Raw genomic sequence first — 13,150 nt, 5'->3', positions numbered from 1 at the left:
GTCCGGTCACGGTGTGTGGGGGGAGGGCGGCGTCGTCGTCGTCCGGTCACGGTGTGTGGGGGGAGGGCGGCGTCGTCGTCGTCCGGTCACGGTGTGTGGGGGGAGGGCGGCGTCGTCGTCGTCCGGTCACGGTGTGTGGGGGGAGGGCGGCGTCGTCGTCGTCCGGTCACGGTGTGTGGGGGGAGGGCGGCGTCGTCGTCAGGTCACGGTGTGTGGGGGGAGGGCGTCGTCGTCGTCAGGTCACGGTGTGTGGGGGGAGGGCGGCGTCGTCGTCAGGTCACGGTGTGTGGGGGGAGGGCGTCGTCGTCGTCAGGTCACGGTGTGTGGGGGGAGGGCGGCGTCGTCGTCGTCAGGTCACGGTGTGTGGGGGGAGGGCGGCGTCGTCGTCCGGTCACTGTGTGTGGGGGGAGGGCGGCTTTGTCCGGTCACGGTGTGGGGGTGGGCGGAGTTGTCCGGTCACGGTGTGTGGGGGGAGGGCGGCGTTGTCCAGTCCCAATCCTGGGCGTTTCAGAAGTCCGATAATACAGGACGCCCTATCTTTTCTTATAGGGGTTCTGAATATAGGTCATTAAAGGGGTATTCCCATCTTATAAAGGGATGACGTATCGCGAGGATATTCACAGTAAGTGGCTGGGGCGTGTTAGTAATGTGCAAGAAAAATAGTAAAGTGGCTGCAAAAAACAACCAATCCATGGAAAAATAAAAAGTTATGGCTCTTGAAATGCGACCATGAAACAAATAACCTTTGCGTCCTGAAGGCCAAAATAGCCGGGTCTTTAACCCCTTCCCGACATCCGCCGTATATATATGGCGCTGTCGGGAGGTGCTTCCCGCAAAGCGCCGTACATGTACGGCGCAGTGATGGTGCGGGCTCAGAAGCAGAGCCGGCACCATCACTGCGGGGTGATAGCTGGCACCCTCCTGTAACTGCCAGGACCGGAGCTATTCTCCGATCCGGCAAATTAACCCCTCAGATGCTGCGCTCAATAGATCAATAGTTTTCACCCGATCGGCAACCCAGTGATGCAATCGCTGGGTTGCTGTGGCAATCGGACGCCAGAAAATGGCGTCCGAGTCTGCCTTGCGGCGAGTCCTCATAGGCTTGCTGTCATTGAATAACTGACAGTGCTAATACACTGCACTACGTATGTAGTGCAGTGTATTAGAGTAGCGATCGGGGCATCAGGCCCTCATGTCCCCTAGTGGGACAAGTAAAAAAAAGTTAATAAAAATGTGGTAAAACAATAAAAACACACGTTTCAAATAATAAAGCCAAACTGACTTTTTTCCCATAGTAAGTCTTTTATTATGGGAAAAACCGTAAAAATAAAAAAAACTATACATAATTGGTATCGCCGCGTCCGTAACGACCCAAACTACAAAACTATTATGTAATTTATCCCGCACGGTGAACGTGGTAAAAAAAAAACCATGAAAAACAACGCCAGAATCTTTGTTTTTGGGTCACATCTCCTTCCAAAAAATGCTATAAAAAGTGATCAAAAAGTCACATTTACTCCAACATAGTACTAATAAAAAACGCCAATCCGTGCCGCAAAAAATAATCCCTGACACCGCTTTGTGCACGCAAAAATAATAAAGTTATGTGTTTTAGAATATGGCGACACAGAAAACAAATTATTTTATAAAAAAAAGTGATTTTATTGTGCAAAAGCCGCAATACATAAAAAAAACTATATAAATTTGGTATCGCCGTAATCGTATCGACCCGCAGAATAAAGCTAACGTAATTCAGGGCGCACTGTGGATGCCGATAAAAAAACCAATAAAAAACTATTCCAGAATTGCTTGTTTTTGGTAATTTCCTTTACCAAAAAATGAAATAAAAAGTGATGAAAAAGTCGTATGTGTTCTAAAATGGTACCAATAAAATCTACAGCCCGTCTCGCAAAAAACAAGCCCGCACACCGCTCAATCAACTGAAAAACAAAAAAGTTACGGCACTAGTAATGCGGTGATGAAAAAACATCTCAATGCGCAGGCCGGAGGGGAACATTCCTTCAGTTTCAGGGCCCTAGTATTTAGGAACTAGGAAAGGGAATGGACATAGCACATCCGCTGGAAGCGAGGGCGCCCGTATTATACCAGCGCAAAACTTTCCCAGCAATATTTCCCAAACTACGAAGGAGAAAAAATCCCCAAAAGGTGCAGAGTGTTACAAAAGGGGGATAAGAAAGAAAACCGTTTATCAGTGTGACACCGGACACCGGCCTGCGCATAACGGATCGCTTCACAGCGTAACACACACCTATAGGGGCGCAACATTATCAGGCTGCAGTGCGGGGCCCTACTACGTCCATCTTTATGGGTAAGCCCACCAATATATTCTCTATACCTGATAGAGACCCATTGTGATTCAACATGGGCTATGCACACTCGACCCTTTCTCTGGCAGTTGTAGTCCCACTTTGATGCTTTGGTCCAGGTGTTCTCTACCTACCTTTGCAAAGCGCAAATTAACTATGGGCACCAATTTTTTACTTTCTAGTAATGTTGTAATAAATATGGCTACTTGAGTTGTCTCTCTGTTGCTGTAAATTTCCACTACTTTTGTTTGTTACTACTAGTCCATAGTTGCGCAGGCATCATATTAGTTAGACTGTGTTACCTGTGATCTACACTGGACTGTGATTCTTTGCCAGGGACTGTGTGTCGTGGTGGGCTTCATATCCCAATTTTCAATGCTCTTGAAGCCACCACATTGCTTTTCCCTTCTTTTATTCGGATCCGTTTTTGAATCTTATGTAATAATATTTTGTATTGTATGTCCTAATAAAATGTTGCTAATTTTCTACTTTATTTGTGGCGTAATGACTTCTCCTCCTCTAAGTCTTTCATGATTATATGAAGTTTTGCTGTGCTATTTATATATATAATGAGGCGCATTGGACACTTGTTTATGGCGCCTAACTCTCTACCTAACCTGGTAAGTCCTTATATTTAAATCTATGGAGAATTGTATTATTTACCCCATTATTATACCCTCTTATTATATCCTGATGTACTCCGCACATATTACATATACCCTGATGTACTCCCTACAGCTTACATATACACTGATGTACTATGCCCAGCTTACATATACCCTGATGTACTCCGTACAGATTACATATACCCTGATGTACTCCTCACATATTACATATACCCTGATGTACTCCTCACAGATTACATATACCCTGATGTACTCCTCACATATTACATATACCCTGATGTACTCCTCACAGATTACATATACCCTGATGTACTCCTCACATATTACATATACCCTGATGTACTCCTCACATATTACATATACCCTGATGTACTCCGCACATATTACATATACCCTGATGTACTCCTCACATATTACATATACCCTGATGTACTCCGCACAGATTACATATATCCTGATGTACTCCGCACATATTACATATACCCTGATGTACTCCTCACAGCTTACATATACCCTGATGTACTCCTCACATATTACATATATCCTGATGTACTCCTCATATATTACATATACCCTGATGTACTCCGCACATATTACATATACCCTGATGTACTCCTCACATATTACATATACCCTGATGTACTCCTCACAGCTTACATATACCCTGATGTACTCCGCACATATTACATATACCCTGATGTACTCCTCACATATTACATATACCCTGATGTACTCCTCACAGATTACATATACCCTGATGTACTCCTCACATATTACATATATCCTGATGTACTCCTCACAGCTTACATATACCCTGATGTACTCCTCACATATTACATATACCCTGATGTACTCCTCACATATTACATATACCCTGATGTACTCCTCACATATTACATATACCCTGATGTACTCCTCACATATTACATATACCCTGATGTACTCCTCACATATTACATATACCCTGATGTACTCCGCACAGATTACATATACCCTGATGTACTCCTCACAGCTTACATATACCCTGATGTACTCCGCACATATTACATATACCCTGATGTACTCCGCACAGATTACATATACCCTGATGTACTCCGCACAGATTACATATACCCTGATGTACTCCGCACATATTACATATACCCTGATGTACTCCGCACATATTACATATACCCTGATGTACTCCGCACATATTACATATACCCTGATGTACTCCGCACAGATTACATATACCCTGATGTACTCCGCACAGATTACATATACCCTGATGTACTCCTCACAGATTACATATACCCTGATGTACTCCTCACAGATTACATATACCCTGATGTACTCCGCACATATTACATATACCCTGATGTACTCCTCACATATTACATATACCCTGATGTACTCACAGATTACATATATCCTGATGTTCTCCTCACATATTACATATACCCTGATGTACTCACAGATTACATATATCCTGATGTTCTCCTCACATATTACATATACCCTGATGTACTCCTCACATATTACATATACCCTGATGTACTCCTCACATATTACATATACCCTGATGTACTCCTCACATATTACATATACCCTGATGTACTCCTCACATATTACATATACCCTGATGTACTCCTCACATATTACATATACCCTGATGTACTCCTCACATATTACATATACCCTGATGTACTCCTCACATATTACATATACCCTGATGTACTCCTCACATATTACATATACCCTGATGTACTCCTTACATATACCCTGATGTATTCCGCACAGATTACATATACCCTGATGTACTCCGCACAGATTACATATACCCTGATGTACTCCGCACAGATTACATATACCCTGATGTACTCCGCACATATTACATATACCCTGATGTACTCCGCACATATTACATATACCCTGATGTACTCCGCACAGATTACATATACCCTGATGTACTCCTCACAGATTACATATACCCTGATGTACTCCTCACATATTACATATACCCTGATGTACTCCTCACATATTACATATACCCTGATGTACTCCGCACAGATTACATATACCCTGATGTACTCCGCACAGATTACATATACCCTGATGTACTCCGCACAGATTACATATACCCTGATGTACTCCGCACAGATTACATATACCCTGATGTACTCCGCACAGATTACATATACCCTGATGTACTCCGCACAGATTACATATACCCTGATGTACTCCGCACAGATTACATATACCCTGATGTACTCCGCACAGATTACATATACCCTGATGTACTCCGCCCAGATTACATATACCCTGATGTACTCCTCACATATTACATATACCCTGATGTACTCCGCACATATTACATATACCCTGATGTACTCCGCACAGATTACATATACCCTGATGTACTCCTCACAGATTACATATACCCTGATGTACTCCGCACAGATTACATATACCCTGATGTACTCCGCACAGATTACATATGCCCCCATATTATAAACGGAAATACCAGCAAAACCCCAAACAGAACTACTACCAAGCAAAATCAATGCTCAAAATGGCGGTCTTTCCCGTCTTAGCCCTACAGTGTGCCCAAACAGCAATTTATGGCCACAAGCAAGGCATTACCATACCCGGGAGAACCCGCTTAACAATTTATGTGGTAAGATTCTCTAGGGGCACAACATCTTGTGCGGTGAATGGGCAGATCAGTGGATAAATTGCAATTTTCACTTTGCACAATCCACAGCGTATTCATTTCTGAAAAACACCTGTGGAGTCTAAATTCTCACTACACCCCTTGATAAATGCCTTTAGGGGTGTAGTTTCTAAAACGGGGTCACTTTTGTTTGGTACATCAGGGGTTTTGCAAATGCAACATGGCGTCCGCAAACCATTCCAGCAAAATCTACGCTCCAAAATATAAATACCGCTCCTTTTTCTTCTGAATGCTCCCATATATGTAAACTGCTGATTATAACCACATATGGGGTGTTACCGTACTCGGGAGAAATTACTTTACAAATGTTGGGGTGCTTTTTCTTCTTTATTCCTTGTAAAAATGAAAAATGTTGATCTAAAACGACATCTTGTTGGAAAAAAAAATTATTTTTCATTTTCATGGCTTAATTCTAATTAATTCAGCAAAAAACCTTTGGGATCAAAATTTTCACTATACCCCTAGATTCCTCAGGGGGTGCAGTTTCCCAAATGGAGTTACTTTTGGGGTGTTTCCACTGTACTAGTACTACAGGGGCTCAGCAAATATGACATGACACCCAGAAACCATTCCAAAATCCAAATGGTGCTCCTTCCATTCTGAGCCCTACCGTGTGTCCAAACAGATGTTTGTGACCACATGTGGGGTATTGTTTTACTCGGGAGAAATTGCTTTACAAATGTTGTGGTGCTTTTTCTCCTTCAGTCCTTGGGGAAATGAAAAAAAAAATACCTAAACCTACATTATCTTTGAAAAAAATGTAGATTTTCATTTTTACGGCCTACTTCCAATAAGTTCTGTAAAACACCTGTGGGGTCAAACTGCTCACTGTACCCCTAGATAATTTCCTCATGGGGTGTAGTTTCCAAAATGGGGTCACTTGTGGGGCGTTTCCACTGTTTTGTCCCCTCAGGGGCTTTGTAAATGCGACATGGCCTCCGCAAACCATTCCTGCTAAATTTGAGTTCCAAAAGCCAAATGGCGCTCTTTCCCTTCTCAGCCTCGCCGTGTGTCCAAACAGCCGTTTATTACCACATGTGGGGTATTGTTTTACTCGGGAGAAATTTCTTTACAAATTTTGTGGTGCTTTTTCTCCTTTAGTCCTTGTGGAAATGAAAAAAAATTAGCTAAACCTACATTTTATTTGAAAAAATGTAGATTTTCATTTTCATGGCCTAGTTCCAAAAATTTTTGCAAAAAAACTGGCCGGTCAAAATGCTCACTGTACCCCTAGATAAATTCCTCGAGGGGTATAGTTTCCAAAATGGGGTCACTTTTGGGGGGTTTCCACTGTTTTGGCACCACAAGACCTGTTCAAACCTGACATGGTGCCTAAAATATATTCTAATAAAAAGGAGGCCCAAAATCCACCAGGTGCTCCTTTGCTTCTGAGGCCGATGCTTCAGTCCAGTAGAACACTAGGACCACATGTGGGATATTTCCTAAAACTGCAGAACCTGGGCAATAAATATTGAGTTGCATTTCTCTGGTAAAACATTCTGTGGTACAAAAAAAATGGATTCAAAATGAATTTCTGGAGAAAAATAATGAACTTTGTAAATTTCACCTCTACTTTGCCTTAATTCCTGCGCAATGTCTAAAGGGTTAAGAAACTTTCTAAATGCTGTTTTGAAAACTTTGAGGGGTGCAGTTTTAAAATGGGGTGACTTATTGGGGGTTTCTAATATATAAGGACCTCAAAGCCACTTCACAACTGAACTGGCCACTGTAAAAATAGCATTTTGAAATTTTCTTGAAAATGTGAGAAATGGCTGCTAAAGTTCTAAGCCTTGTAACGTCACCCACAGGTCCTTCAACCTTGGCGTCGGAAGAGAGAAGATACATTGGCTCCAGCCGTCCGAGAGAGTACAGTTGAATCTGCAGCAGCATCACCGTGTGCAGGTAAGCATAGTAAACTCCCTAGAGACGAGCATATTACCCACCCGGACTTCTGGAGCCCATGTATCTTCTCTGTCCGATGCCAAGGTTGAAGGACCTGTGGGTGACGTCACGCTGTGTGTCTGCAGTGAAAGAAGCTGGGTGGGAACGATGAGAAGTGTATGACGCGGATATGTCAGCGTCATACACTTCTATTCACAACGCCCAGTTGGTAAAAACACAATACACGCCCAGTTGGTAAAACGAGAAAACGCCCAGATGTCCATTGAAAAGCTCATTTGCATAAATATAAAATTGCTCATAACTTGGGCAAAAATGATCGTTTTTCAAAAAAAAAAAAAAAATTTTATACTACTACATTGCAGCGCCGATCATATTCAATAGGAGATAGGGATTTGATAATCTGGTGACAGAGCCTCTTTAAATTGTCTAAGTTAAATGTTTTTTTGTTTTTTTTTATATGTTTTATAAAGAAAAAAATTATCCCCAGGGACCAAGAAATTGATCCTGAAGTGGTCAGTGATAGGTGATCACTGACCAACAACGTTTGGGGAACACAAGGAGGAAGGGTACAGGACTGGGTAGTGGATGGGAGAGGTGGGATGCCGAAAAAGGTTGTTTTTTAGACTTTTTTTAACTTTTTTTTTTTTTTATTACTTTTCTCTCTCTCTCTCTCTTTCTCACAACCGCTCTGAACTCCTCGCTATCTCCAACAGAGGCGTTCACGGCGGGTGCGGCAGGATGTGATGTCAGGGAGAGTAAGTTTAGATGTCGGTCGCCACTATTGGACAGTTACTCACTGACCAATAGTGGCGATCGTGGAGGCGGGACCATCGCGACAGGTCCCGGCGTATTGAGCTGTGATAGCCTGCTGTCGGAAACAGCAGCTGTCACATCTCGTGCATGCGTCGGTGGAAAATGGCGATGCATTTTCCCTGTGACGTACTATTCCGTCGCTGAGCGCGAATGGGGCGGTCAGCACGATGGAATAGTACGTCACTGAGCGTTAAGGGGTTAATTTATGTCTCAGTTATAGTTGGTGTAGAATTCGATCCCTTTACTACATGTTAACCCCTTAATGATCTCACAGATTTTTGGCTTAAAACCAGTAAAATTGTTTACCCCCTCCATCGGTTGGACATACATTTTATTTTTCATGATTGTAGTCGTGTGAGGTCTTTTTTTTTTTATGCAGGACGAGCTGTAGATTTTTTTAAGAACCATCCTCAAGGAAATGTGTGTAGCGTTCAATTTATTTTTCGGGCAAAATGCATAAAATCACAAAATAACCACCAGAGGTTTTTTTTTTCTGTCACCAATTAAAGGGAAGGTGTCACGAAAAAAATTATTTTTATATAATATTGCTTTTAGTATGATATTACAATTAATTTTATTTATTTGTGTTTTTGTGTTGTACTTTTTTCTTACTTTTACTTCTCTATGGGGGCTGCCATTTTTTTTTCATCTCTGTGTGTGTCGATTTAACGACACATACAGAGATGGAATACGGCACATACATCCCCATAGAGAATGCGAACGGGAGCCGTTTCATTCACTATAGCGTACGCCGTCTGTGTGGGAACAGCGCATGCGCCGCTCCCAAACAGACCAAAAGGAAGGTCTTTGGCAGAGCGAAATCCGGCGCCATTTTCATGTGGACCGGAAGCCGCGGCCAGACAGTAAGATGGCTTCCTTCCATATGTAGACGCGAGGAGTAGGAGCGGAGGCGGCGGCAGGAGCAGGTAAGTTATGTTTGTGTATGTGATGTCTGTATTATGTTCGTGTTATACTGTCTGATTATCACTGTATCTAATCCTCCTACACTGTGCATTCGCTCAGAAAATGGCGGCACGCAGTGTAGGAGGTTTGAAGTTTTAACCCCATCCTTCTCCTGGCTCTAGCCAGGATAAGGGAGGGGGGATTGTGTGAGGACACTAGAGCGAGTGTGTCTACCCCAAATTTGCAGCATAAAGCAATGAGTTTGCTTTACCACATTGCAATGCTGCAATTTTGGGAATTGCTCCCTCTAGTGACCAGCACATGGAAATGTTATAAATTAGAATCTAATTTATAATATTTCCTGACTTGTGAAAAAATTAAAATCATGTTTAATCACTTATATACTAACTGTTTAACTGAAAAAAAATATATAATTTCTAGCGACACATTCCCTTTAATGGTCATGTTTTTTATGGGGGGGGATATTTTGGATTTTGGGATAATACGAGTTATGGGAGACATGTCATGAAGAAACGTCATGAAAACTTACAGAAGAGGAGGCTGAGGGGGAGGGGATATCTTTTATATAAATATGGAAATGTCCCTATAAAAACAAAGCAACTTTTTTTTTTTTTTTTACAGGCCCAGCAGAGAACACGGGGTCACTGCTAACAATAAAAGGAAGTGCAATTTCATCACAAAGTCCTAAAGCCGCACATCACTGTCCGAACCGTAACGTTATGGAACCTGCTCCCACCGGATTTGGTAATGGTAAATAAAGTGTGGAGAGATATATAAGGAAGGGTTAAATAATTTCCTTGTAAGACACAATATACAGGGTCACTGGTAGTAATGTAGAATGTGGATCCAGGGACCTGTCCGGTTGTCAGCCGCGGCAGGAAGGAATTTTCCACTTTATGTAGTTCTCTGACATTTAAAGATTGATTTACCTTCCTCTGGATCTACTGGGGTTTATAAATATAAAAAGGTTGAACTTGATGAACTTAGGGCTTTTTTTTTTCAACCCACTCATTCTATCTATGTGAAAGATGTACAGTACTGTGCAAAAGTTTTTGGCAGTTGTGGAAAAATGCTGCAAAGTATTAATAGTTTTTTTTTTTTTTTTTTTAATCAATTAACAAAATACAAAGTGAATGAACAGAAGGGAAATCTAAATCAAGTCAATATTTGGTGTGACCACCTTTTGCCTTCAGAACTGCATAAATTCTTCTAGGTACTTGCACACAGTTTTGGAAGGAACTCGACACGGAGGTTGTTCCAAACATCTTGGAGAACTAAGCACAGATCTTCTGTGAATGTAGGCCTCCTCAAATCCTTCCGTCTCTTCATGTAATACCAGACAGACTCGATGATGAGATCAGGGCTCTGTGGTGGCCATATCATCCCTTCCAGGGCTCCTTGTTCTTCTTTACACTGAAGATAGTTCTTAAAGGGGTTGTCCCAAGTTGACTCAAATTATTTTTTTTACACCTTCTAAGCAGGAAATGAATTTGAAAACATTTGCTGTTAAATTAAAAAAATTCATTTCCTAAGTGCCTTTTTTTTACACTTGATAACTCAGCAAGTGCTGGTTATCTTTTCTAAAAAGGGGCGTGAGCGGCTCGATGTCAATCAAGCCGCTCCGCTCTGCAGTGTGTGCGCTCCCGATGTTGCTAGATACTGTAGTTCTAGCAACATCGGGAGAATGTTCGTCTCAAGCGGGCATGGTAAGCCCGATTGAGACGAGCTTACCGTGAATGTCATCAACCCTACCCTACCCTACCCTACGTTACATTCACCCCGTTTCGGCAAGCCACTTTTCCCTCCCCAACCCTGTCACTACATTTTTGTACCCGCCGTACCGGTGCTGCATCAGCATTCGGCGAACAACTAAAAATATATAAAAAAAAATAAACTCACCTAAGACGTTCTAACGGCGCTCTGAACGGTCCCGTCACTTGCCATCTTCCGTCTTCTTGGCGCCGCTCGCATTCATAGTAACAATGCGTTGTGGCGCAGATGACGTAATCATATCAGGCCCACGTGATTACGTCATCTGCGCCCACCGCTCTGTTATTGTGAATGGGAGAAGAAAAGTGACGGGACCGTTCAGCTCTTCGTGGGAATGTCTTAGGTGAGTTTATTTTTGTATGTATGTTGTCATGTATGTGCATGTATGTATGTATGTTTTCTTGTATGTATGTTGTCATGATTGTATGTGTATATGTGCATGTATGTTTTCATGTATGCATGTATGTTTGCTTGTATGTATGTTTGCTTGTATGTATGTTTGCTTGCTTGTATGTATGTTTGCTTGTATGTATGTTTGCTTGCTTGCATGTATGTATGTTTGCTTGCATGTATGTATGTTTGCTTGCATGTATGTATGCATGCTTGTATGTTTGCATGTATGTATGTTTGCATGTATGTATGTTTGCATGTATGTATGCATGTCTGTTTGCATGTATGCATGTCTGTTTGCATGGCCATGTATGATACTGTCTGCTGGCGCCCTGTATCTAAGCCAACTTTGCCGCAGGCTTCTATACATGGTATAACAGTCAGTATCACACATGAAAGTGAAACTAAGCCTACGACATGTTTTATTTCTTTTTTTTTTTTTTTATATTTTTGATTTTTTACAGGTTTGGTGTTTGGACTACGTCGGTTTCGAGGACTACTTAGATGACGCTTTTTTTTTCATCAATAAAATGGTTAATGAGGGTTGTGTTGGGGGTGCTTTATTTCAATAAAATATTTTATCTATATCTTTGTTTTTTCTTTTCAAGTTTTATTACTACCACTTTAGTAATGGCCGCTGTCTGAGTGACAAGGTCCATTACTAGGGGGAATAAAGAGAGAAAAAAACACACGGCGCCACCTTGTGCAGATCAGTCGGTAAAAGGTGAGACAAGAGTGCAAGTATTGTGCTCACCTAGGTACGAAGTTAATAGGCGTGTAAATAGAACCACAGTGCTGCTGCCAGATCCGAGTCGGTATCCGAATGGATCGCTTAGGTAGAGAAAATTGCAGGAGAAAAAAGGATCATTCCAGAGGCGCTGCTGTGTGGTAGGAATAATGGGAACGAAATCCGGAGGTATTAATAAATTCTATTTTTTTCGAATGAGTGGCTACGCGTTTCAACGATGAACAATCGTCTTCATCAGGCCATGTGCACATTACATTGGACACGTCTTATATAACATCTGGGTTCAAAAAATGACACGAGTGAGAAAACCGCCAAATCTGTAGCGGTCAAGGTGCGATCGTGACGTCACACCCGGCTTTTTTCATTCATTATTCTCACCACGGAGCAGTGAATAAATAAACATGTTTAATACACCAAATCATTCTCAGTAAATTGTTACACAACGAAAGGGTAATAAATAAGAAGTTTGAAGTGTTCATAAAAAAGCTTTTCTAAGCGGTGTCGGTGTACGACTATAAAAGCAAGGCATCAAACATTAGTCAATAGGTGATTGAATGGAAACAATAGCGGGGAGTTAAAATAGTAATTTAAACGTAGGGCTACACTAGAGACCAATGGGTTGCTAGGTAACTTTGAAGGACGCCAGGACGCGAACTTCGTCCCCAAGGCAACCAAGCCGGGAACAGCGCAACAGAGCATAGGGAGATCTGCGTTTGCTGTAAGTAGATTTATAAAGACTGCTTTAGAACAAGTTTAAATACTAGAAAATGCATTATAAAAATATATCAAATATAATATTAGACATATAGTATTCTTTTTACACAGGTAAAATATATTTTGCAAGATTCTGTGCAGTTATAATTAAAGTGGGAATACGCAGTGTATTTTTTGTATTTTTGTGGGAATACGCAGTGTATTTTTTGTATTTTTGTGGGAA

The 13,150-nt window shown here is 41.7% G+C and overlaps 2 protein-coding genes across 5 annotated transcripts in view; one reads left to right on the top strand and one right to left on the bottom strand.

Annotated features, from left to right (window-relative positions):
• Positions 1-13,150, bottom strand: part of LOC142654474 (uncharacterized) — a 1,458,099-nt gene that overhangs the window by 1,107,336 nt on the left and 337,613 nt on the right.
• The window catches only part of LOC142655323 (uncharacterized), a 70,378-nt gene that overhangs the window by 5,857 nt on the left and 51,371 nt on the right, over positions 1-13,150 (top strand). For 2 of the 4 annotated variants that reach the window (XM_075829624.1, XM_075829358.1), the window contains exon 2: positions 9,927-10,055. In XM_075829624.1, coding sequence (XP_075685739.1) covers positions 10,025-10,055 — 31 coding nt within the window. In that variant the 5' untranslated portion in view covers positions 9,927-10,024. Of the gene's footprint in view, positions 1-7,474; positions 7,569-9,926; positions 10,056-13,150 lie in introns of all 4 variants that reach the window. The other 2 variants (XM_075829535.1, XM_075829447.1) reach the window with 2 other exon arrangements.

Source organism: Rhinoderma darwinii, chromosome 1 (genome assembly GCF_050947455.1).
Source record: "Rhinoderma darwinii isolate aRhiDar2 chromosome 1, aRhiDar2.hap1, whole genome shotgun sequence".
NCBI classification, from domain to species: domain Eukaryota; kingdom Metazoa; phylum Chordata; class Amphibia; order Anura; family Rhinodermatidae; genus Rhinoderma; species Rhinoderma darwinii.
Note: the sequence above shows the minus strand (reverse complement) of the source record. Positions and strands in the feature narration are given on the sequence as shown.